At 55.5% G+C, this 23508-nt stretch overlaps 1 protein-coding gene and 1 gene segment (V, D, J or C); one reads left to right on the top strand and one right to left on the bottom strand.

Annotated features, from left to right (window-relative positions):
* On the top strand, positions 1–3850 carry LOC110406483 (carbonic anhydrase 15-like). The gene is made up of 8 exons (XM_021413051.1): positions 1–210; positions 1225–1260; positions 1752–1922; positions 2009–2169; positions 2275–2367; positions 2451–2517; positions 2621–2787; positions 3299–3850. Exons 1-8 carry the CDS (start codon positions 144–146, stop codon positions 3503–3505), a joined length of 969 nt encoding a protein of 322 aa, XP_021268726.1. The 5' UTR covers positions 1–143; the 3' UTR covers positions 3506–3850.
* The window catches only part of LOC110406371, a 40290-nt gene continuing 26570 nt past the window's right edge, over positions 9789–23508 (bottom strand). The window contains 3 exon segments of the C gene segment in view: positions 13323–13555; positions 13723–14007; positions 14133–14274. Coding sequence covers positions 13338–13555; positions 13723–14007; positions 14133–14178 — 549 coding nt within the window.

The raw sequence follows: 23508 nt of genomic DNA on the forward strand, positions 1-23508 counted from the left end.
CCTTGTGATGAATATTTAAAAGCAGTGTTCAAGCTGGAGCCGAAGATTTCTCCAGGGCTGGCAGCGCTGCATCCCTCCCCAGCCCTGCCGCCCGCCTGGGCGCACTGCGGAGGAGGACGGGGCGTCGCAGCGGGGCTGCCGGCATGGGGCCGCTGGGGCTGGGGGTAACTTTTGTCACTTTGCCTCTTGTCGTCCGAGCGGCTGCAGGAGGTGAGATGCGCTGCCTGCCCGCTGCGCCGTCGTGGTTGGGCTGCAGAGGGATGGGCGCGGGGTGCAGGTGGCTATGGGTGATGGGGTGGCATGGTGCCGGGTGGGGGTACAGAGGTGCCAGCGCTTCATTCCCATTCCCACGTGTCGGGGTGAATGCATGTCTGTGGTGCTCGGGGGTCAGAGATGTGGTGCAGCCCAGGAGCTGCGTTCTGCGCCCTCCCCATGGGACATCCCTGTCCCCGCGGTGCTGCTGGGCTCAAGGAGGTGTCAGCCCTGCTGGGAGGTGTCTGGAGGCTGGACGGTCATTTGGGCACCTGGGATTGATGTTTCAGCCCCGCTGCGCATGGACTCGCAACCAGGCGAATGTTGCTGAGAGTGACACCTCAGAGCAAGTGGGGCTGGGGCATGCAGCACTCCACTACAGAGCAGTGAGCACCCATCTGGCTCCTGCCAGGATGCTCGCAGTTGGGCGAGGGCAGCACCTTGCAGCTCTGAGGGTGTGCAAGAGACTCGGTTCCCACTGGATGGGAAGGAAAGCCCGAGGTCGCTGCCCTGGGACAGTCCCCACTCCCGGCTCTGTAGCAGAACGGTGAGGACCGGGATGTGAAGCCAGCAGCACAGGTGGTGCACGCAGCACTGCCTGCGGCCTGTGGGCTGGAACAAGAGCAGGGTCAGTGGAGACCCATCCCTGCAGGCAGGGAGTGCTGGGGTGGCTGCGTTCCCACAGAAGGATTTGGACGGGTTGGTGGGACTCGAGTGGAGCAGAGTGGCCGTGGGCAGCAGCCGCGCTCCTCATTACCCCGCTCCCATCGCAGCGCAGCCAGGCGCAGCGCGAGCTGTCCCCGTGCTGACAGCAGCGAGGTGGGAGGGAAGCGGCTCCGCGTAGCGCTGCTCCGGGCGGTGTGGGCGCACCTCTGCCCACGGCCACGCTGTGTGTTGCGGGGGTACCCGCGACAAGGGGGGGCTTGGGGAGCGGGGGCCTCTGCACCCCCTGACCGCCGCTCTCTCCCACAGGGCAGTGGTGCTACGACTCGCAGGACCCCAAGTGCGGTGAGTGGGGATGGTCACAGCTCCGTTCCGTGCCTCCCTGCCCAGTGCCCGGGGGCACTTTGGAAGCTCACAAATAATAGCTTGTAAGAGGTTAATTAAGGATCAGGGAGCATGTAATCAGCAGTTACAGCCCAATTGCTTTATAGCCCTCAGGTGCGTGCTCACTGTGCTGCAGGTCAGCCGTGTCCGGCAGCGCTCCGAACATTGCTGCCTGGCACAGACCCGGCTCCAGCAGCAATTAAACCGTGCCGGGGCTGGCGGGGGGCGGTTGGAGCAGCACAGAACAGGCACGTGCTGAGGGCACCATCTCTTAATGAAGGCAGTGGGTAATGGGGAGCCCACGGGATGGGCTGCAGCTCCGCGGGTTTCCAAGTAAAACCTTCTTGGAGTAATGGGGAGAGAAGGGATGGAGATGGGGCACCCTCGGCCTTGTGTTTCCCATGGGAGTAGTGGTGGCACCGTGGGTGCCCCCATGGCCGTGCTCCCCGCAGGCCCCAGCCACTGGAAGGAGCTGAAGGCCACCTGCGGCGGTGACAAGCAGTCTCCGGTTAACATCGACCGGCGCTGGCTGCAGCGGGATGGTGGCCTTGGGGACATCATCTTCGAGGGCTATGACCAGGCCCCCCCTGGCAAGTGGCGGCTGCTGAACGATGGGCACACGGGTGGGTGTTCTGCTCCAGTCAGGGCTCAGCTCCATAGTGGTGCTGCCCCATGGCCCTCAGCCCTGTCCCTCTCCCATCCCTTGCAGTGATGCTGAGCCTGGAGAGTGAGCCGGGTGCCGAGCACATCGCTATCAGTGGCGGGGGCCTCCCGGGCCGGTACCGTGCGCTGCAGCTGCACTTCCACTGGGGCAGCTCATCTAGGAATGGTTCCGAGCACACTGTGGATGGGCAGCAGCTCCCCATGGAGGTAGGCAAGGAGCCCCTTAGCACCACGGCACTTTGATTTCCCATCCTGGTGCCTTGCTGCTGGCGAGGCCGGGTGCCTGTGCTGAGCCCTCCGTGCTTTCTCCAGCTGCACATCGTCCACATCAACGTCAAGTACCACACCCTGGGGGAGGCCAAGGGGCACCCAAGCGGGCTGGCTGTGCTGGGCTTCTTCTTCCAGGTTGGCTGCATGTGCACAGGGTCGGTGCTGCCATGCATTGGTCTGAGCTGAGCACAGCTGCAGGGTCCACTCACTTTCCGCAGGTCTCTGAAGCCCCAAACTCCAACTACAACACCATCATTGGGGGACTGAGGAACATCTCCCATGCTGGTGAGGTGTCCTGGGGCTCCTGTACTGGGGCACGGGTGGGAAGGGAGAGACCCCAGGGCATGCTGGGGGCAGTGGGGCTGAGCACCCATGTCCTGCTGTGCAGGGCAGGCAGTGGACCTGGCCTCCACCTTCCGCCTTGGCACGCTGCTGCCGCACATCGCACAGCTCTCCAGGTACTACCGCTACCAGGGCTCCCTGACCACCCCTGACTGCAGTGAGGCCGTCATCTGGACCGTGTTTGAGGAGCCAGTGGACATCAGCCGGGAGCAGGTAATGGGATTCCTCAGCCCCGCTGCCGTGGTGCTGGAAGGGCCCATCTGGCTGAAGCTGTGCTGTGAGCATCCCCAGTCCCTGTGCATTTTCTTGCGCCTTGCAGGCAAAGTAAAGGGGACATCTGTAGAAATGTGGGGATGGAGAGCTCGAGAGTGGCACCAAGAGGAGGGCGGGCGGGTTGTTGGATGGGCAGGGGGGTTGGGGAATGGATTGGTGAATGGATGTGGGGATGGATGAAGTTCTCCTGCATTGCCCAAGCACCTCAGCAGATGCATTTCCCGGCTGCTCTGTGAGTGCTCAGTTGGGCTTCCTGCACCATCAGCTGCGAGGCAGCACAAAGCGCAGCGTGTGCAGAGCAATGTGCTGTCCGTTAGGGGGAAACACGGGGCTCCTGCGCTGTGCTGCTGCCCTGCAGCAGCTGTGTGTGTACCTCACTTCACCCTGGGCCTCATGGCCGCAGTGCCCTGCGTGCCGTGCTGCTCTCCAGCCCGCACCTCTCTCCCCGCAGCTGCAGGCATTCGTCAACACCGTACACTTCCCAGCTTCGGGCCCTGTGCCCCTGAAGATGACCAACAACTTCCGTCCGCCACAACCGCTCCACAGCCGCAAGGTCTTCGCCTCCCGGGATGCCACGGCCAGCAGCGGGTGCCCCCACTGCCCCCTCAGCCCGCTGCTCCTGCTGCCCCTGCTCGGCCCCTTCTCGTCTTCCCCTTAGGGCCCGGGCTCCCTATAGCCCTCTCTTTGCATAGCGGTGAGGGCCCTCAGCTGGGTGAGGATGTGGCAGCCCTGGTGTGGGCTTGGCCGTGGGGCTGGTCAGGGCTGCAATAAAGGAGAGCTCCTGGCCCCGTGTGCGGCCCCTGGCTCCGCGTCTCTGTGCGCTGCCGGCAGCGGGTGCTTGGTGTGGGGACATGGGTGCTGTGCGGCCATGGGGGAGCTGGGGGCTGCAGGAGGGGATAGGACAGCACCGGGTGACACAGAGCGTGAACCCCGGGGTGACAAATCCCGGCCCAGCACGCGTCCTTGTGCTCAGTGTGCACACACGCACGGCCACGTTGCCTTCCCCAGCTCCGATTATGGGGACGTGGCACATCTCAGCCCCACGGGGTGCAGCCTGCGGGCCCTTTCCCAGGAGCTAATTTTAGGCTGCAGCTGTGCCTGCAGTGCACGGCCCTGTGTCTCAGGGCAAAGCCGAGGCAGAGCGGGAAATCCTTGTTAATGTGCTCAAGGTCCAGGCCCTCCCAGCCCAGTTATGGAATAAGGGCACAGGGTCATGGTGGGACAGAGCAATCCACTGGTGAGAGGCAGCTTAGGGGTGCAGGTGATCCAGACAGTGTCAGGCAATGGTTCCCACATACCTACTGCAGACTGGAGCAGGGGCCCAGCCCCCCACGTGCTGCCCCACAGGGGACTGGGGGACCCTGGTGTCACCCCCACATGGCCCCACTTGGTTGTGGCTGCCAAGCTCCAGCTGCCGCCGGTTGGGAGCCATGGCCACGTTCAGGGGACGTGGGTGCTGACCTGCCCCAAGGGCTCCATGAGAACAGGGCCCAGCCACGTGCCCGTGCTGTGCTGGAGGTGGGAGTTCAGCTGGGGCCTGGGTGAGCTGAGATGCAAGGGGCCATGCTTGTCCTTGTGGAGCTGCGGTCACTGCTGGGCTTCGAGCCAGCCCCTGCCTTGGGCACTGCCAGGGACAGGGCACCTACAGCCTCTCTGGGCAGCCTCACCACCGTCTGAGTGAAGAATTTCTTCCTTACATCTAACTGAAACCCACCCTTTTTTAGTTTAAAAATGTTAGCCTTGTCTTATCACTACACTTTGCAGTGTTTGATGTATTTCACAGAGTCACAGAACTGTAGGGGTTGGAAGAGGCCTCCAGAGATCCTCCAGTCCAGCCCCCCTGCTGAAGCAGGTTCCCTGCAGTAGGTTCCACAGCAAAGTGTCCTGGCAGGTTCTGACTATCTCCAGAGGAGACTCTACCACCTCTCTGGGCAGCTTCTTCCAGGGCTCTGTCACCCTCAAAGCAAAGCAGTTTCTCCTCATGTTCACATGGAACATCCCGTGTTCCAGTTTGTGCCTGCTGCCCCTTGTCCTGTCACTGGGCACCGCTGAAAAGAGCCTGGCCTTATCCACTTGGCTCCTGCCCTTCAGCCTTCTCTTCTCCAGGCTGAACAGTCCCAGCTCCCTCAGCCTTTCCTCATGAGGGCGATGCTCCAAGACCTTCATCATCTCCGTGGCTCCACTGGGCTCTCTCCAGCAGTTCCCTGTCTGTCTTGAACTGAGGAGCCCAGAACTAGGCACAGTGCTCCAGATGCGGCCTCACGTCCCTCGCCCTGCTGCCCGCTCTCTTTGTAATGCTCCCCAGGACACTGCTGGCCTTCCTGGCCACAAGGGCACACCGCTGGCTCACAGCCAACCTGTTGTCCAGCAGGACACCCAGGTCCTTCTCCTGGAGTTCATTTCCAGCAGTTCAGCCCCTAACCTGAAGTGATGCATGCAGTTATTATCCCAGGTGTAGGATCCTACACTTGCCCTTGCTGAACCTCATCAGGTTCCTCTCTGTCCAACTCTGCAGTCTGTCCAGGTCCTGTTGAATGGCAGCATGGCTTTCTGATGTGTCAGCCGCTCCTCCCAGCTTCATATCATCAGTGAACCTGCTGACAGTGGACTCTGTCCGCTCATCTAGGTCATCGATGAAGACATTGAACAAGACCAGAGCCATGCTGAACAAGACAGGAGCCATTTTAGGTGTTTCTGTGAATTGCTGCAAGTACCCTGGTGCCCTGCAGTGAGATGGGACCAGAGCCTGCTCTGGAGTCTGGGGGCAGTGGCTATTCCCTCCCCACCATTTCCCGAAACCCCAACTACCAACACTGGTGAGCTTCCTACAAAACTTTTCTCTGAGCCATTGCCAAAATGGGGCCCAAATCAGCTTTTCCTGTTCCTGGCTCTGCTCGCTGCTGTGCCGGGCAGCGGCGCTCGTGGTGCCACATACTGGAATGTTTGTGCCGAGGAAGCAGAGCATGCCGTGGCCATGACTATTCCTGGCAGCCAGCTGGTGTTTGGCTGAAATGGCCGTGTGTTTTTGGCCCAGCTACAATTTTTAGCAAGAGAAACTGCTGCCCCCGGGCTCCGTGGCTGTGGTCAGCACATCTGGGGGAGCGCAGGCTCTGCTGTGGGGCTGGCGACACGTGGCAGTACCCGTGTGCCCACACCGCCCCTCTAAACATGCCAAAAAAACATGGCAAAAACATTTACTCTCCACAGTCAGCCCCTGCAGAGGCTGCAGAGGGACAAGAATGCCCTCCAAAAGCCCGCGGATGGGGTTTGCTCAGTGCAGGGCAGCTGCGTCCCCCCACCTCTTCCGTGCATGCTGTGAATGCCCCAGGTCTTAAACCCCTCCCCAAAGAGCTCAGTGAGACACCCCAGGGCCAGCCCATGTCACCCAGCCCTGTGCCACCCCCTGCCCAGCCCCTGCGCCCTGTCTGCTCCCGGGCCACGAGCCCTTGAGGTGGGGGCTTAAACAGGGACGAAGCACAGCTCACATTGTGTTTTCAATGCTTTGTGGCCCACCTGCAATGGTAAGCATGGCTTCTTACCGCCAACATCAAGCAGAAAACAAGTGTTTGCTTCCTTTCCAAAGCAGGTGCGTAGCTCTGTTGGGAATTTTATTTTATTAACATGCCAAACTTGAGATGATAAATATTTTTCTGCAGCACAAATGTGTTTATTTCAGCCTGTTTACAACCTGTTGACAAGCTCGGGGTCTCTGTTTGGAGCTATTTACCCCTCACAAGCTGTGTGCGTTTCCAGATAACACCATCCCAGCTGCACAACAGGCGGTTGCTGTTTTGCCACAGCCATGCAAATGCTCTCCTCTTTGCAAGCGGGCTGTTTCGGTCAGGTGGTGCTGGCAGCTGAGCCCGCCTAAAACATTTATTGATTTAATTTAATTCCTCTTTAATTGCGGTGCGATGGCTCTGAGCTTCCTACAGCTGGGGCTTTGCTGCAGGGGGACACACATAACACCATTTAATCTCCTAGATTCAGGGAAACCTGCTCTGTATTTTCAGCATCTCCAGTCTACCACGCGCGCTGGAAGCAGGCAGGAGTCACGGGATTAACTCAGGATCCAAATGAAATGGTGATGCATGGTGGGAGTGGGCAGGGGTGGCACATGGGGACAAAGGCACAGACGGAGCAGTGTAGGGCCAGCCCCATGTATGTGGGGTCAGCCTGCAGGGGACCCAATTGCACCAGCATCGCCTGGTGGGTTGGGGTGTGGGTGTGCAAGTGTGTGTATATGTGTACCCCATGCTGTGTGCCCAGGCCGTGGGCACCAACCCCAAGCAGCAGCAAAGCTTGGCCTGGCAAAAGCCTCAACCCAAGGCTTGTGGCATGGCGGCCAGTTTGTGCAGTGCCTGCTCTGCTTCACACGTCAGTGCTTTCTGGAGACTGTTTCATTTCCTTTTTTCTGCTGGCGTGGGCCCCCCATCTTCAGTTTCTGATTGGAGGCCGAGGAGTAAATTTAGCTCGGGGATGCCCCAGCCGCACAGCTGCACAGTGGGGCTGGGGTGCTGTGCCCTGACAGCGCTGTGCCTTCCTGGAAGGGCTGGGTGGCTCTGGGCCTGGTGCTTGCCTTCACCCCAGGCCCTGCCCGCTCCTGGGGCTATTCTGAGCCCCCAGCTCTTGCTTTCGGGTTTCAGCCCGCTGCCCGCAGGAACTCAGCTCTTTGCATGGCCCCAGCTGCGCTGATGGGGCCATACCACGCGGCCTGCTCCTCTGCCGCCACGTCACCCAGGCCTGCTGAGCCCCGTGTGCTGGCAGGGATGTCGGGGCTCAACAGCTGCAAGATTTGCAGCGATGTATGGGGAACAGAGCACGTCCCCTCTGGTATGGGGCACAACTATGGAGAGGACCAGGCCTGGGTGTATCCTGGTAGTGAGGGCACACAGCCCCATGTGTGATCTGGGCCCCGTGATAGCACTAGCTGCCTCCATCTGCAGCTAATTAAAGCCTTCCTGAAGCATCTCATTTACTAAATTAGGTCTCTCTCAGTTTGAAATTAATGGAAAGCCAGAAAAAAAAAAAAAAAAGGCGACTGTTTAAAATTTCACCAAAGGACACGACAGAGCGAGAGCTGCAGCTGGGTGTGGAGCCCTGGGGTTGCTTTCTATCTGTGCTTCTGCTTGTTAGTAAAGCCCAGCACCATCCAGGGGGCTCATCCTGGGTTCAGCTGTGTCCCCACTGCCAGACCCAGCTGTCCCAGCCCTGTGGCCCTGCTGAGTGCCACTGTGGGTGCCACCCAGCCCAGCCATGAGGGCTAGGGCCATGGCACTGTGATGTATAATTCAGCAACTGCTCCTCAGTGGGTTGTTGCTTCTGGAAATGGTTTAGCAAAATCTTTTAATGAATAATTAGTGAGGTTGTCCTCACAAGTGCGAGGCGCGAAGGCAGAGCCTGGCTTGCAGCCTGCAGCTTTCAAAGGGGCCCATGAGAAATCCCTGCCCAGAGCCTGGTTCCTTGTGCTCTGGTGAATTTATCCTGCATGAGCAGCTGCCTCAAGGCACATTTTGGCAAATCCATCTTTGAGCATTGAGCCTTCAGCTTTCTGAGTTTGGAAAAAAACCCACCAAAAGTCATCATTTCTGTACCAAACTCAGGGCTCGTGTCAATCCAGCATGGCAGCCTGTGGGGCTCAGCTTGGCAAGGATGGGCAGAGGGCAGCGGTTTGGGCACAGGGACATGAGGACAGCACAGCCCTGTGTGGCAGAGTCTACAGATAGCAGGGGGAGAATGAAGACTGCTGATTCCCTGGGTAAATCCTGAAAAAGAAATCCTCGTAGAGCAGAAAGCAGAATTTCACATTCAAATGCAAAAACTTAATTGCTGGGGGAAGAAAATGAAATTCAGCCCGATTCCATCCATCGAATACTGTCCCCAGTGTTATGAATGCTTGCCCATGGAGCTGGGAGATCCCAGCCCCTCTCCAAACTGGAGAAAAGTCCCCAGAATCGTTACAACTCTAGTGCAGAGAAAATGGCCAGCCAAGCTTTCAGTGCATCCCTCCTGCAGCAGTGGTATGGGGACATGCAAAAACCTCTGTCCTGACAGTAGGGCTGGCCCCGTGTCCTGCACCCCACCAGTGGCTGAGTGGAGACATAGGGTGGGTGGGATGACTGGAAGTGCTGGAGTGGCTGGGATGGATGGACATGTTGGAGTGGCTGTAGCAGATTAGCATGGTTGTGTAGATGGAATGGATGGAGGTGCTGGAGTGTGCAGCTTGGATGGAGGTGTTGTAATGGATGTGATGTACAGAGGTGTTTGGGTGGGTGGGATGAATGGAGATGTTGGGTAGATGTGTCGAGGTGGGCAACATTGATGGAAGTTGAGGGGGACAAGGCAGATGGACTCATCAAGGAGGACACATAGCTGACAAAGCAGAGCAGTGCTTTCTGCTTGCTGGCTGCTGGGGGCTGTGCCCAGAGCTGCCCTACAGGGGCCACTGCAAAACCTCCCTGGGGAGCGGCGACAGGGGTAGTGACAGGGATGGGGCACACACAAGGCATGTGGTGTGTGGAGGGTCAGGCTGCTGCAGGCACAGGGCACAAAAGACTGTTCACACTGACATCCCACCCAGGGGACACCAGGGTGTCTGAACATAAGGAAACGGAGCTAGAACTGGCTATGTCCCCAGCGTATAGTGAATCTCTGCAAGGGACCTGGTGCCCGGACTGTGGTGGGTGAGAGATGAGGACAGCACGGCCACAGCCAAGTGCTCGGTGTCAGCACAGACCTTAGACTGCCCCAAAATTGCCCCAAAACACCCTGCCTTAGATGCTGGTGGTGCCAGAGGTGTACACCAGCGTCTGCAGGGCTAGCCAGGGACTCCCCAGCACTACCAGTGTATGTATATGTGCCCCCCCCAGCCCTTCCCCACAATGGGGCCGACCCCACTCTGTGCAATACAGACAGCGCGCAAAAGGACACAGAGACATGGATGCAGAGTCAGCACTAGTTCAGTGTCGTGTTTATTAATGTAACATCTGAAGGGGTGGGGACAAGAAGAGGCGACAGGCAGAGGTGGGTGGTGGGGGCATGGTGGGAGACATCTTAGTGGGAAGTGGGGGCTGCTGCCACCAGCAGCTGCCCAGAAGGACAGGGAGGGCGAGGAACCACTGTCCTCACACCGCATCCCCGGTGGGGCTAAGAGCACTCGGACCTCTTCACGGTCTTCGTGTAGGGGGTGCCTTCGTGCGTGACCTGGCAGCTGAAGGTCTCGTGGCTTGACCAGTCGCTGGCAGTCAGCGACAGGTAGCTGCTGGCCATGTACTTGCTGTTGCTCTGCCGCTGCGATGAGGAGGTCTCGCCAGTGCGGGCGGAGCCATCGACCAACCATTTCACCTGCACCGGGCTGGGGTAGAAGTCGTTCAACAGGCACACCAGGGTGGCCTTGTTCTGTTCCAGCTCCTCCCTTGATGGTGGGAAGAGGGTGATGGTGGGGGACGCCTTGGGCTGGCCTGCAAGAGAGAGGCAGAGCGGTCGCACGTGTGTATGTAAATACATATGTGTGTGTATGTACATACACACGTGTATATCTGTAAAACAAACACATCCATCCATCCGTTATCTATTTCCATACATGTTATGTGTGTATATATATACACATATGTGTATATATATGCATATATACATTTTATACTGTGGATCTGTCTGCAGATAAAATATATTATAGATATATAATCCATATATGTTATATAATATACATTATATCTATAAAAATTATATAAAGCATACAGTAGATGACATATATACATATATACATGTGTTATATCTTATGTACATATCTGTAATAAATCTATATATATAATATATATATAAATCTATATATAATATATATATATATTTAATATAATATATATATATAAACCTATATATATATTATATATATATATCTATATATATATCTATATAAACCTATATAAGCATTTTCTTTTGTATACGTATATATATTTATATATATATATACACACAAAATTTCAACTGTATGTATTTGGGTGAACCTAATTCAGCTTTGGAACTCTGGTTATCTGCCATAATCCCATTTTTTTTCCTGCTGCAAGGCTATTTTTTCATTTTAATTAAAATTTCAAAGAAAAAGCACTCAATTTTCTGGCTATTTCTGCCTCAAGACATGCTCAGACTTGTCTCAGAAAAAGTACAACTAAAAATTGCCATGAGGAAGGCAACATTTACTCTTTCTCAGAGTGTTCGTCAAACAAACTATAGCCAAATTTATATCTATATACATATCTATATCTTCATATCTACACCAGAAAATGGGGGAGAACTCCCCCACTAAAAAAATTTCTACTGAAGATTTGTCGAACTGCACTTTTCTTGGACTTATGCCCTGAGTAATTTGGTTCAGATTGGGGTTTTCTGGCCAATTTCTTCTAAAAATCAAAAATATATATTTCCCTCTCTCTCTCTCTCTCTCTCTATATATATATATACATATATATACATATATATATTTACAAAAAAAATTACAAAAATATTCCTGTCAGCTTTTTCAGCAGAATAACCTTCATTTTTTGACAGCACTTACCTGATCAGCTCCCAAGGACACTGTTTCAGCGGCACTTGGGCTCCCCAGTGACACTGGAGCCAACAGAGTCCCCAGCGAGAGATTGGACCAGGGACAAAGGACTTAGTCCTTAGGACTAAGAGGGGAGGACTAACAACTTACAACTAATTTCTTGACAAAGACAAAAACTGTCTTCTTATCAACCTAAACACAATTTCTGAAGTCGTGTGGCAGCGACAGACTTCAGGCACATTTTCTGGCCAAATTTTAAGAACTTTTCAATTGACAAAATAACCTCAAGTCCTCCACGGCGTGCACCAGAGCGCTCCGAGTTGGCAGGGACGAGACTCAGCCCAGGCTGCCGCGCTCGGTGCCCGTCCCTGCGCTGGCGGCAGACCCCAGTCTGCCGCCAAGTCCGGGAAAAACCCCCCCAAATCACCAAAAATCGACAAAATGTCACAATTTCACAATGGGGGAAGAAAGACCGAGACGAGGTCAGCGACTCACCTAGGACGGTCAGGACGGTCCCAGCCCCGAATATACCACACAGTGATACAGAGCAATGCAAAAACCTCCCATTCCGCAGCAGGAGCAGTCCTGTGTCCTGTGGAGGTGGCAGGACGGAGGTGACGGGTCAGAGGTGATGGGATGGAAGTTTCCTGATGGACAAAGGAGAAGGGAGATGATGGGGTGGACACAATAGGATGAAGGTGATGGAATGGACACAACAGGATGGTGGTGCTGGGGGCTGGTATAGGAGGCGTGCCCCTCTGGCAGCCATGCGGAGCACCCAGGCGCTGCAGACAAGAAATGCCCCGGGGGATCCTGGTGCCATGCTCTACTGCCTCCAGCCCCTCAGCTGCCTTCTGACAAGGTGAACAAGGATGTTCAGTATCAAGGACATGATCAGTAGGGGCTTTGCAGATTTCAAAGGATGCGAACAGTCTTGGAAGCAGCACAGAGCATTCAGACCACACAGCCTTCTTTCTGCAAATCAGGGAAAGGTGCATGAGCACATTTCAGTGTGGCTAGGCAGACCAAGGATGTGCTGCCACAGCCAAAGTTTGAAAAAGAAAACAAAACCAACCAAAAAACCAAAGGCCAGGAAGAGCCTAGGCACCCACTTGCTGCTGGGGGAGACTGTAAGTGAACACAGAGCGACTTCCTGAGGATCATGAGTTGATTCCTGAGGGAAATGCCTGCAGTGACACACAGCCATGCAGAAGCAGCCCAAGCAGCAGCCCATGCACAGCCTTATGTGTGGCTGAGCTCTGCTGCCTGCTGCGAGTCATGGAGCAAAGATGCTGTTCATGCATCCTCCTCACCTCTCCCAAGGGATATCCAGCAGCTGTGCAGATGTTGGCCAAGGTCTTGGCTGAAGTCATGTCAACCTGCCATAGGCACCCACCAAATAACGTGCTTGCTTGTCAGCCAGTTTTAGTGCATCCCCTCCAGCTAAGGCCTGTCTGTTTTGGTGGCCTTACTCTCATTTACGTTGTCCTTCCAGCTCACTGGGCCCAGCTTTACCCTGTTGGTACACCACTGCCCTATCCCTTTTGCCCACATCCTCCTGCAGAGAGGAAAAGAAAATGTGAAGAGGATGCTGATGCCCAACTAGAGCTGCTGGAGCCAAGGCACTGGATTAAAAATGAACTCAAAAATATGCAAATGCTGTGGTTTGTGCAAGTGGTTATAGAAAGAGGCAGAATTGGCGAATCTCCTGAGTCACTAGAAAATGAATGATGCATCAAAGATTTTGTGGTTGGAAGTGCTTTCTGTTTCAAAGGTGTGGTTTGCCTCTGGGAAGGCTTAGGTGCAAGTGATTGGTGCAAGTGACACAAACTCACTGAAACTGTTTATGCAAAGCATTTAGCTGAAGCTGATGCCATATACTACGGATGAGCAGTTTCAGTATTTCGGAGGCTTTTATGGGGTTTCAGTTTCATTTTAGGGGAGGACACTAATGGTACTTAGAAGTCCAGCTCTTCTCCAGAGAGGGATGCACGTAAGAGAACTGGTGCCATGCTGATGGACCAACCAAGTGGTGGTGGCCCTCCAGCTGGGACTGGGCTGGTGGTCTCAGTGGGAGCAGAGGAAGGTGAGGAGCTGCCGCCCCAGTGCATGCAGGGGACACTACAAACGGTGGATGTAGGATGGCAGGGAGACAGCCAGCATGGCCTGGGGTGCAGTCTGCGAGCGCAGGAGGACCTGAGCCCTTCAGCACACGGCAGGGATGGAGGTGGGACCCGTAAGACAGAGACAGCAAAAAACACCAGCTGCTCCTTGCACTGGCAGGAGGTTTTTGTATCATTTCCTCATTGCTTTGTGTCACCGTGCAGCAGTACTGCTGCTGTCGTAGCTCCCACAGTAATAGACAGCCTCGTCCTCGGCTTGGACCCCAGTGATGGTTAATGTGGCTGTGGAGCCAGATGTGGAACCGGAGAATCGTGAAGGGATGTTCGAGGGTCTGTTGGTGTTGCTATAGATCACAGTGACAGGGGCACTGCCAGGTGACTTCTGCTGGTACCAGCCATAGTAGCTGCTACCCCCGGAGCAGGTGATCCTGACGGTTTCTCCCGGGTTCGCTGACATCGAGGCCGGCTGACTCAGTGCTGCCTGCACCAGGGAACCTGGAGAGGGAGAGGAGAGAGGGGAGAAAAGGGGGATCAGTGAATGCCTGACACACGCAGCCCCCCCCGCGCAGCAGTGAGACAGAGCCCCGTGCCCAAAGTCCCCAACCGGGCGCAGCGAGTACCTGTGCCGTGGGCGAGCACCGCCAGGAGGAGAGGGACCCAGGCCATGGCGCGATCCGAACAGCTGTGTGTCCCCACGCCGATGGGGCTGTGCTGCGGACCTCGATGCTCTTTTATACCCGCGCTCTTCCGCAGCACGCCCCCCATGCAAATACATCCCTGTGCTCCCAGCCATGTCCTACGCCTCTCCGCTCACCTCCCTGCCCGCTCCTGGCCCAGCCCCTGCACTGTGGCGCAGCGGGGTTGGCCAGGCCTTGCAGCGGGGACACGTGGCAGCGCCCAGGCCCACACCAGCCCCAGAGCGGGGCCAGCTGCTGTGTCACCAAAGTGCCTGCGAGAGCCGGACTGGTGGGGCATGGCGGGGAGCAACCCATGGCTCCCTTCACAGAATCATAGAATGACAGAATCACAGAATCACCAAGGTTGGAAAAGACCTCTAAGATCATCCAGTCCAACTCCCTGCCTACCAGCAATATTTCCCACTAAACCACGTCCCTCAGTACAACATCGAAATGTTTCTTGAACCGCTGCCTGCAGTGCTGCCCCTGCCCTGTTTCACCCCTCAGACATGCAAGGCCCTGCCCTGGGCATGCTGGGTTTTAGTGGGTTGCAGTGTCTGGGCAGAAAAGGCCCTGAGAGCTGGCAGGACCCTCAGCAGCAGCAGTGCAGCCAACACAAGGCTTGTGTGGCAAAGGAGCCTGCCAGGGTCAGCAAGAGCACTGAGGGTGGTGAAGGCCTCACAGCATTGCTTAGCCATGGGATTACTGCTTTGGGGCAGGAATGAAACAGAGCTGAGCAGAGTTATCCAATGGTGGCACCAGAGTCAACAGGCGAAGACTGAAACACAGGGAACCACAGGAACACAGAATGGTTTGGGCTGAGAGAGACCTCAAAGCCCACCCAGTTCCAGGCTGTGCCACAGGCAGGGACACCTCCCACCAGAACAGGCTGCCCAAAGCCCATCCAGCCTGGCCTTGGGCCCTGCTGGGAAGGAAGCATCCAATACTTCTCTGAACAGCCTGTTACAATGCTTCATCACCTCTGAGTGAAGAATTTCTTCTTTATAGCTAACATAAATCTACCCTCTTTCCATTTTAAACCATTTCTCCTTGTCATATAGTTACAGGTCCTTGTAAAAAGTCTCTCTCCATCTTTCTTATGAGCCCCCTTTAATCACTGGCAGGCTGCAAGGAGGTTGCCCAAGAGCCTTCTCTTCTCCAAGCCCAGCTCTCGCAGCCTTTCCTCGTGGGAGATGTGTTCCAGCCCACTGATCATTTTTGTTGAACATTGTTCAGTAGAGCAAAACGCTCTTTTTTGCTGCAAGGCTGATCAAACGTAGGAACACATGTCCCAGATAGCTGTGAAATCTCCATCCTTGGTGACCTTCACAACTTGCCTGGGCAGGCCCTGGTCAGCCTGCAGCAGCTGTCCCAGCATGGAACAGAGTGGGAGGAGACGATCTCCAGTGGCCCCACCAGCTCCAGCCATCTGGGGCTTTCCCCAGCCCCAACACCTGCAGTTCTTCCTCCTTGCTCTGCTGCTCTTTTGCCTGGGCTTATACCCCTGGTATCAGCCCCATCTCGATGCCTTTCCTCCTCCCCAGGTCTCTACCTCCCTGCACAGCTGAGCCCTTGGGCCCAGCACCGTGTCCCACACAGAGGCTGATGGGGCAGGGGTCCCAGAGGTGGTATCCCTGTGAGCGGCATAGAGGAGATGCTAGAATAGGTTCACAGGCAGCACAGCCTGATCCACCATGGAGGTGCAATTGCTGCTCCTTGGCCATGTCCAAGCTGCAGCAGTAGGTACCTGAGGAGTCTTCGTACCTCAGCAGCTTGGGCTCTCACATCCCCATTGCTGGAACTCTCTATGACCATGGCCAGTGCTTCTGCCTCTGCCAGAGCAGTAATCAACAGTCTTGCCTTGTGCCCCTGTGAAGGTTAACATGACCATAGAGCTGGGCAGGGCTCCATTGGTGCCAGGGTCATGGTCTGAGAAGAGCTGAGCCCAGCAGCACTGTTCACACACAGGGTACTGCCCTTACCCCAGGCAGGTGTTGCTCAAGCATGGCCAGAAGCCCCCACTGCCACCTATGCCTGCAGGTCTGCCCAGGCACCTGCACACACCCCAGGCATCAGGGATGGCTCTGCAGCCCCTGCCTGCTCTGCTTAGGGGATGTTGAGTATTTATTCACTGGGGTAACCCAGGGCCCGGCTTTTGGCCACCTCCAGGAGGGAGAAACCAGCACGAGGCAGAAGCAGCTCTGCAACAGCAACACTGGGAGGCAAGGGTGGGCAGCAAGAGCTTAGGTACCAGGGGCTATGTGCAGCGCAGGGCAGGGACAGGGCTGCTGGGACCATCCGCTCTCTGAGTGATGGGCACAGTCCTGAGGCTCTACAAGAGGGCACAGCCGGGCACCTGGCATAGAAACCTGCAGCACAGCGCTGGGCCATGCCCGGGACTTGTGTCACCAGAATAATGGCACAGCAGAGGCTGCCAGCTGCTCCCTGAGATGTCAGATTTGTGTATCACTTCTCCATTGCTTTGTGTCACTGTGGCACCAGTACCGCTGCTGTCTTCATTCCCACAGTAATAGACAGCCTCGTCCTTGGCTTGGACCCCAGTGATGGTTAACATCTGTGTGGAGCTGGATGTGGAACTGGGGAATCGTGAAGGGATGTTTGAGGGTCACATGTCATCATAGTGGATCATAGTAACAGGGACACTGCCAGGTGACTTCTGCTGGTACCAACCATAGTTGTTGGTAATCAGACTGTGATTATCACAGATGTGGGTGTCTTGATATCCCATATGTGACTGTGGGCACCCCACAGCCTGGGGAGGGCTGTGTGTGTCAGGCACTCACTGAGCCCCATTTTCTCCCCCCTCTCCTCTCCCTCTCCAGGTTCCCTGGTGCAGGCAGCGCTGAGTCAGCCGGCCTCAGTGTCAGCAAACCTGGAACGGTCAAGATCACCTGCTCCGGGGGTTACAGCAACTACTATGGCTGGCACCAACAGAAGACGCCTGGCAGTGCCCCTGTCACTGTGATCTATGCTGACAGTAGCAGACCCTCGAACATCCCTTCACGATTCTCTGGTTCTGCATCCGGCTCCACGGCCACGTTAACCATCACTGGGGTCCAAGCCGAGGACGAGGCTGTCTATTACTGTGGGAACTATGACAGCGGCATCACAGCAATAAGGCCACTTCCAGGTTGCTGCTGCTGTCAAGCATAAGCGTAATCTCTGTTATCCATGGGTAGAACTGGGAGCCCTCACTGCCACTCATGCCTGCAAGTCTCCTGAGGCACCCACAGAGACTGACAACTGCTCCCTGCAATGCTGTAGTGGAAATGCTAAGTCATGGCTTGAACCAGTGACTGAGCACCTGGTGGGAAGGCAGGGCCATCCCAGGGGGGCTCAGGTGCATGCAATGCACTGAGTGATGGGAAGGGTGGAGCCGGGATCCACCCCTTCCCAGACCTCATTTAAGGGTTGGCAGTGGAGGTGAGGGCATCTTGCTGGAGGTCCCTGCCTCCTAGAGGCTTTCCTAAGGTAAGTGGTGTGTGGGTTTTTTTTTCCTCCTTTGTTTTTGTGTCCATGGCTGCTGCATTTGGGCTTGTTCTTGTTTGCTGCAGCCTAGGATTGTGGTACTCTGCTGTTATTGCTGTGCTTTCTGTCATTTTCATGTATTACAGGTGTGCAGAGGGTTGTGTATCATTTTCCCCTGTTCTGTGTTACTGTGATACCAACATAGCTGCTGTCCCTGCTCCCACAGTAATAGGCAGCCTCGTCCTCGGCTTGGACCCCAGTGATGGTTAATGTGTGCGTGGAGCCAGATTTGGAACTGGAGAATCGTGAAGGGATGTTCGAGGGTCTGTTGGTGTTGCCATAGATCACAGGGACACTGCCAGGTGACTTCTGCTGGTACCAGCCATAAGCGTAGCTACTCACAAAGTAGTTGATCTTCATAGAATCATCATAGAATGGTTTGGGTTGGAAGGGACCTTTAAGATCATCTAATTCCAACCCCCCTGCTATAAGCAGGGTCACCTCCCACTAGGCCTTCCAAAGGCCTGTCCAGCCTGGCTTTGAACACTCCCAGGGTGGGGGCATCCACAGCTGCTTTGGGCAACCTGTTTTAGTGTCTCACCATCCTTACAGTAAAGAACTTCTTCCAACTATCTAGTGTAAATCTCCCGTCTTCCAGTTTAAAGCCATTTCCCCTTGTCCTGTTGCTACATGTCCTTACACAGGGTCCCTCCCCAGCTTTCCTGTAGGCCCCCTTTCAGGTACTGGAAGGCTGCTATAGGGTCCCCTAGAGCCTTCTCTTCTCCAGGGTGAGGAGCCCCAGCTCTCTCCGTCCCTGCCCGTAGGGGGGGTGCTCCAGACCTCTGTCTTCATGGCCCTCCTCTGGACCTGCTCCAACAGCTCCATGTCCTTCTTGTGTGTGTGTGGCACCAGAACTGGATGCAGTACTCCCAGGTGGGTTCTCATGAGAGCAGAGGAGAGGAGCAGAATCACCCTAAATCTTGATGGTTTCTCCCAGGTTCACTGACAACAAGGTGCAGTGAGTCTTCCCAGGACACCAGAGCTGTGGACATGTACCACCAGGAGGAGAGGAGCCCCAGTCATGGCACAATTCCTACAGCTGTGCATCCCCATGTTGACAGGGCTATGCCATGAACCACAACTCACTCTTAAACCCTTATCTGCCCACAGCACAGCCCCCAAAGCAAACCTGGCCCCCATGATCACTGTCAGCTCGTATTGCAGTGCTCTCCCTGCTCACTGAACCCATTTTCTTGGCTCACAGAAGGCCAGTCATGGTTAGCCATCACTGGGGTCCAAGCTGGGGAACAGTGACACACGGAGATGTGAAATGGAGTAACAGGCCTCCATTAAAAAATGGGAGCTTTCTGCACTTACTGACTTCTGGCTGAGCAGGGCTGTGGAGCTAAGGCAGATCTGTATCCTCTCTGCATGACCATGTTTGTAAATGCCCTCATCAATGAAGCAAGATGTATGGGAGGTTACTCTGGCGCTTACTTTGCCACACTGTACCTGTCCCTACAAAAGCACAGCACTGTGCCATCCCCAGCCCTGCTCCATGGTGCTGCTGTGAGCCCCGTTCTCCTGCTGCTGGAGCTGCCTCTGTGCTGGGGTGGTCTGGGCTGGGTTCCCATCCACCAATGTGCCCATGGCTGAGGTCCCTTCTCCTCTCTGATGGTGGTGTTCTGCATCCCACTGCTTTATGCGGGGGGCTGTGTATATTGGGTACTCGCTGTGCCCCATTTCCTCCCCTCTCTCCTCTCCCTCTCCAGGTTCCCTGGTGCAGGCAGCGCTGACTCAGCCGGCCTCAGTGTCAGCGAACCTGGGAGGAACCGTCAGGATCACCTGCTCCGGGGGTAGTAGCGACAGCTATGGTAGCTATAATTATGGCTGGTACCAGCAGAAGTCACCTGGCAGTGCCCCTGTCACTGTGATTTACGATAGCAGCAACAGACCCTCAAACATCCCTTCACGATTCTCTGGCTCCTCATCTGGCTCCACAAACACGTTGACCATCACTGGGGTCCAAGCCGAGGACGAGGCTGTCTATTACTGTGGTGACTGGGCAGTAATCCTGGTATGGTGATACAGGGAGGGGTGGAGAGGAAAAAAAATGGTATATATAGGGGTTAGAAATGGAGGCTTTTCTGCCCATCTGTCTCACAGCCAAACTGAGCTGTGCATCTGAGGCGGGTTCCTGTCCCCTCTGCAAAGCACTGTCCGTGAATGGCCTCCCCCTATTGTACGCTGTGGCGCATGAGGAGATTCTGTGGATAGAAGGCACTCCACCCTGTCCCTGCAAAGGCCCAGCACTGTGTCACTCCCAGCCCTGCTCCCTGTTACTGCTGGCAGTCCCATCCTCCTGCTTCCGAGGAGGCGTGGATGTAGGTGAGGTCTGTTCTCCAGCAATGGTGGTGTTCCTCATCCCACTGCTGCCTGGGGAGGGCTGTGTGTGTCAGGCACTCACTCAGCCCCGTTCTCTCCCCTCTCTCCTCTCCCTCTCCAGGTTCCCTGGTGCAGGCAGCGCTGACTCAGCCGGCCTCGGTGTCAGCGAACCTGGGAGGAACCGTCAGGATCACCTGCTCCGGGGGTAGTGGTAGCTATGGCTGGTACCAGCAGAAGTCACCTGGCAGTGCCCTTGTCACTGTGATCTATGGTAGCACTGGTAGACCCTCGAACATCCCTTCACGATTCTCCGGTTCCAAATCTGGCTCCACAGCCACGTTAACCATCACTGGGGTCCAAGCCGAGGACGAGGCTGTCTATTACTGTGGTGGCTACGAAGGCAGCGGTACTGGTATAGTGATATAGGGAGATGTGGCAGTGGATTGTTGTCAAAAGTTAAAAATGCAAGCTGCAGTGGGATGGGGCTCGTTGCGCAAAGGCCCCTGCTGGGCACAGCAGGTCTCCTGACTCACCTGAGCTGTGGGTGAGTACCACCGAAAGAAGGGCCCAGGCCGTGGTGTTATCCCAACAGCTGCATGTCCCCATGCTGACAGATCTATGCCATGGACTCTGACTCCCTTCTATACCCTCAACTGTCCACAACAAAGCCTACTCATGCAGAACCTGTCCCCATGGTCACTGGCAGCTGCCATCCCAGTACTTCCACTGCAGCCATTTCCCTGGACCCCTGAAAGACCAATCATGGTAAGCTGTCACTAGGGTCTAAGCAGAGGATGAGGCTGTCTTCTGCTGTGGTGGCTAGGATGGCAGCGCTAATGCTGGTATAGAGACAGAGGAAGATGCAGAACTGAGTTACAGACCTGAGTTTAAAAATGGAGGTTTTCTGTGATTGCTGACTTAAGACAGAACAGGTCTGTGGTGCTGAGGCAGGTTTCTGCCCTCTCTGCATGGCCATGTTTTTGAATGTCCTTTTATACCTTGTTGCATGGGAAGTGACTCTGGGAAGTGACCCTCCTGATCCCTGTTCCTACCGTGGCACAGCCCAGTGTTGCTCCCTGCTGCTGGCAGCCCCATTCTTCTGCTGGTGGGGCAGCCTCTATGCTGAAATGCTCTGGACAGGGCTCCGATCCTGCAATGTTCCACCAACATCAGAAGGGAAGGGGCCACGGGGCACTTCAGAGGGTCAGAGCTCAGCACAGAGGCAGCTCCAGCAGAATATGGACAAGGGCATCAAGTGCTACAGGCAGAGGCTGGGCATGAGGCAATGCTGTGCATCTTGTTGGGACATGCACGGGTCACCGTGCACAGCCACCCACACTGCAGGGCAGCGAGGGCAGGGCTGTGGTGGGGACCTGTGCCTCCATCAAACAGAGACAGCAAAGACTGGCGGCTGCTCTGTGCACTGACAGAGGGTTGTGTATCACTTCCTCAGTGCTGTGTGTCGCCATGGGACCAGCATTGCTGCTGTCTATACTCCCACAGTAATAGACAGCCTCGTCCTCTGCTTGTACCCCAGTGATGGTTAATGTGCCCGTGGAGCCAGAGTAAGAACCAGAGAATCGTGAAGGGATGTTTGAGGGTCTACTGCTGCTAGCATAGATCACAGTGACAGGGGCACTGCCAGGTGACTTTTGCTGGAACCAGCCATAGTTGCTGATAATCCTGGGGCTGATGTGGGTGTCCTGCTACCCAGTGTGTCCCTCAGTGTGGACTTGAGTGCCTCAGCCTGGGGAGGGCTGTGCATGTTGGGCACTCACTGAGCCCTATTTTCTCCACTCTCCTCTCCCTTGCACATATCTGAGGGAAGGATGCAAAGTGAACAAAGCTGGCTTTTTCCAGCAGTGTCCTGCACCAGGACGAGAGGCAGTGGCACAGACTGAACACAGAAGATCTGTCTGACCAGAGTCAGGAGTCACATCCTTACTCCATAGGTAATGTAGCACTGGCCCAGGTTACCCAGGGAGACCTTGGAGTCTCCTTGGATATCTTTAACAGCCACCTGCACGCAGGCCTGGGCACTGTGCTGTAGGCGTTGCCACTCGAGCTGGGGTTGGAGCAGGTAACAACAATCATTCTGACCTGAAAGATTCTGTGGCTCTGTTTCTTTTCTGGCACAAGGGCAGCCAGCAGCCAGCCCTGCTCTGTGCCACTACCCTCATGCCACAGGAAACATCCCCTCTAAGCTGGGAGCTTAGGCCTGGCTGCTCAGCTGCCCACAGGTTCCCCTCTGGCAGTGCTGGGGACATGATTTTGCCTTGCAGAGAGCAGAGCAGTGCACCAAACGGACAGCAAAAAGAGCTGGCTGCTCCCTGCACTGACAGGAGGTTAGTGCATCATTTGTACCTGCTGCTCTGTGTCACTGGGGAGCAGTACTGTACATCTGTTGTCTGCATTCGCACAGTAATAGACAGCCTTGTCCTCAGCTTGGACCCCAGTGATGGTTAATGTGTGTGGAGCGGGATATGGAACCAGAAAATTATGAAGGATTTTTTGGTGTTGCCGTAGATCACAGTGACGGGGCACTACCAGGTGTCATCTGCTGATACCAGCCATAGCCACTGCTACCCCCTAGAGCAGGTGATCCTTTTGGTGTTTCCAGGTATTGAGAGAGTCCCATGCAATGAGGTAGAACAGGAAAGAAGCTTAAAGCCATGGCCATGCAGGGGGGGAACATGCCTGAGCAGCACAGCCCCCTATGATCCTGAGGGAGAAAGGCAGAAAACATCCATTTTTAATTCAGGGCTGTATCTCAGTCGCACCTCTCCCTGTGTCAGTACCAGCAGTACCGCTGCTGTCCCAGCTTGCACAGTAATAGACAGCCTCGTCCTCGGCTTGGACCCCAGTGATGGTTAAGGTGCCCGTGGAGCCGGATTTGGAACCGGAGAATCGTGAAGGGATGTTCGAGGGTCTCTTGGTGTTTTCATAGATCACAGTGACAGGGGCACTGCCAGGTGACTTCTGCTGGAACCAGCTGTAACCATAGATGCTGCCACTGCTGGAGCAGGAGATCCTGGCAGTATCTTCTGGGTTTCCTGACACTGAGGCTGGCTGAGTCAGCGCTGCCTGCACCAGGGCACCTGGAGAGGGAGAGGAGAGAGGGGAATTATTGTGGTGTTATCCTAGATCAGAGTGACAGAGGCATTGCCAGGAGTCATCTGCTTGTACCAGTTGTAGTTGTTGTTAACCATGGAGTAGATGTTGGTGTCCTAATATTTCATGAATACCTGTGTGCTCAGGGGTCTCCTCCCAGTGAGGAGGAGGGCTGTGTATGTAGTGCACTTGCTGATCTCGATTTTCTCCCCTCTCTCCTCTCCCTCTCCAGGTTCCCTGGTGCAGGCAGCGCTGAGTCAGCCGGCCTCGGTGTCAGCGAACCTGGGAGGAACCGTCAGGATCACCTGCTCCGGGGGTAGCAGCAGCTATGGCA

Source organism: Numida meleagris, chromosome 14 (assembly GCF_002078875.1).
Source record: "Numida meleagris isolate 19003 breed g44 Domestic line chromosome 14, NumMel1.0, whole genome shotgun sequence".
NCBI classification, from domain to species: Eukaryota; Metazoa; Chordata; class Aves; order Galliformes; family Numididae; genus Numida; species Numida meleagris.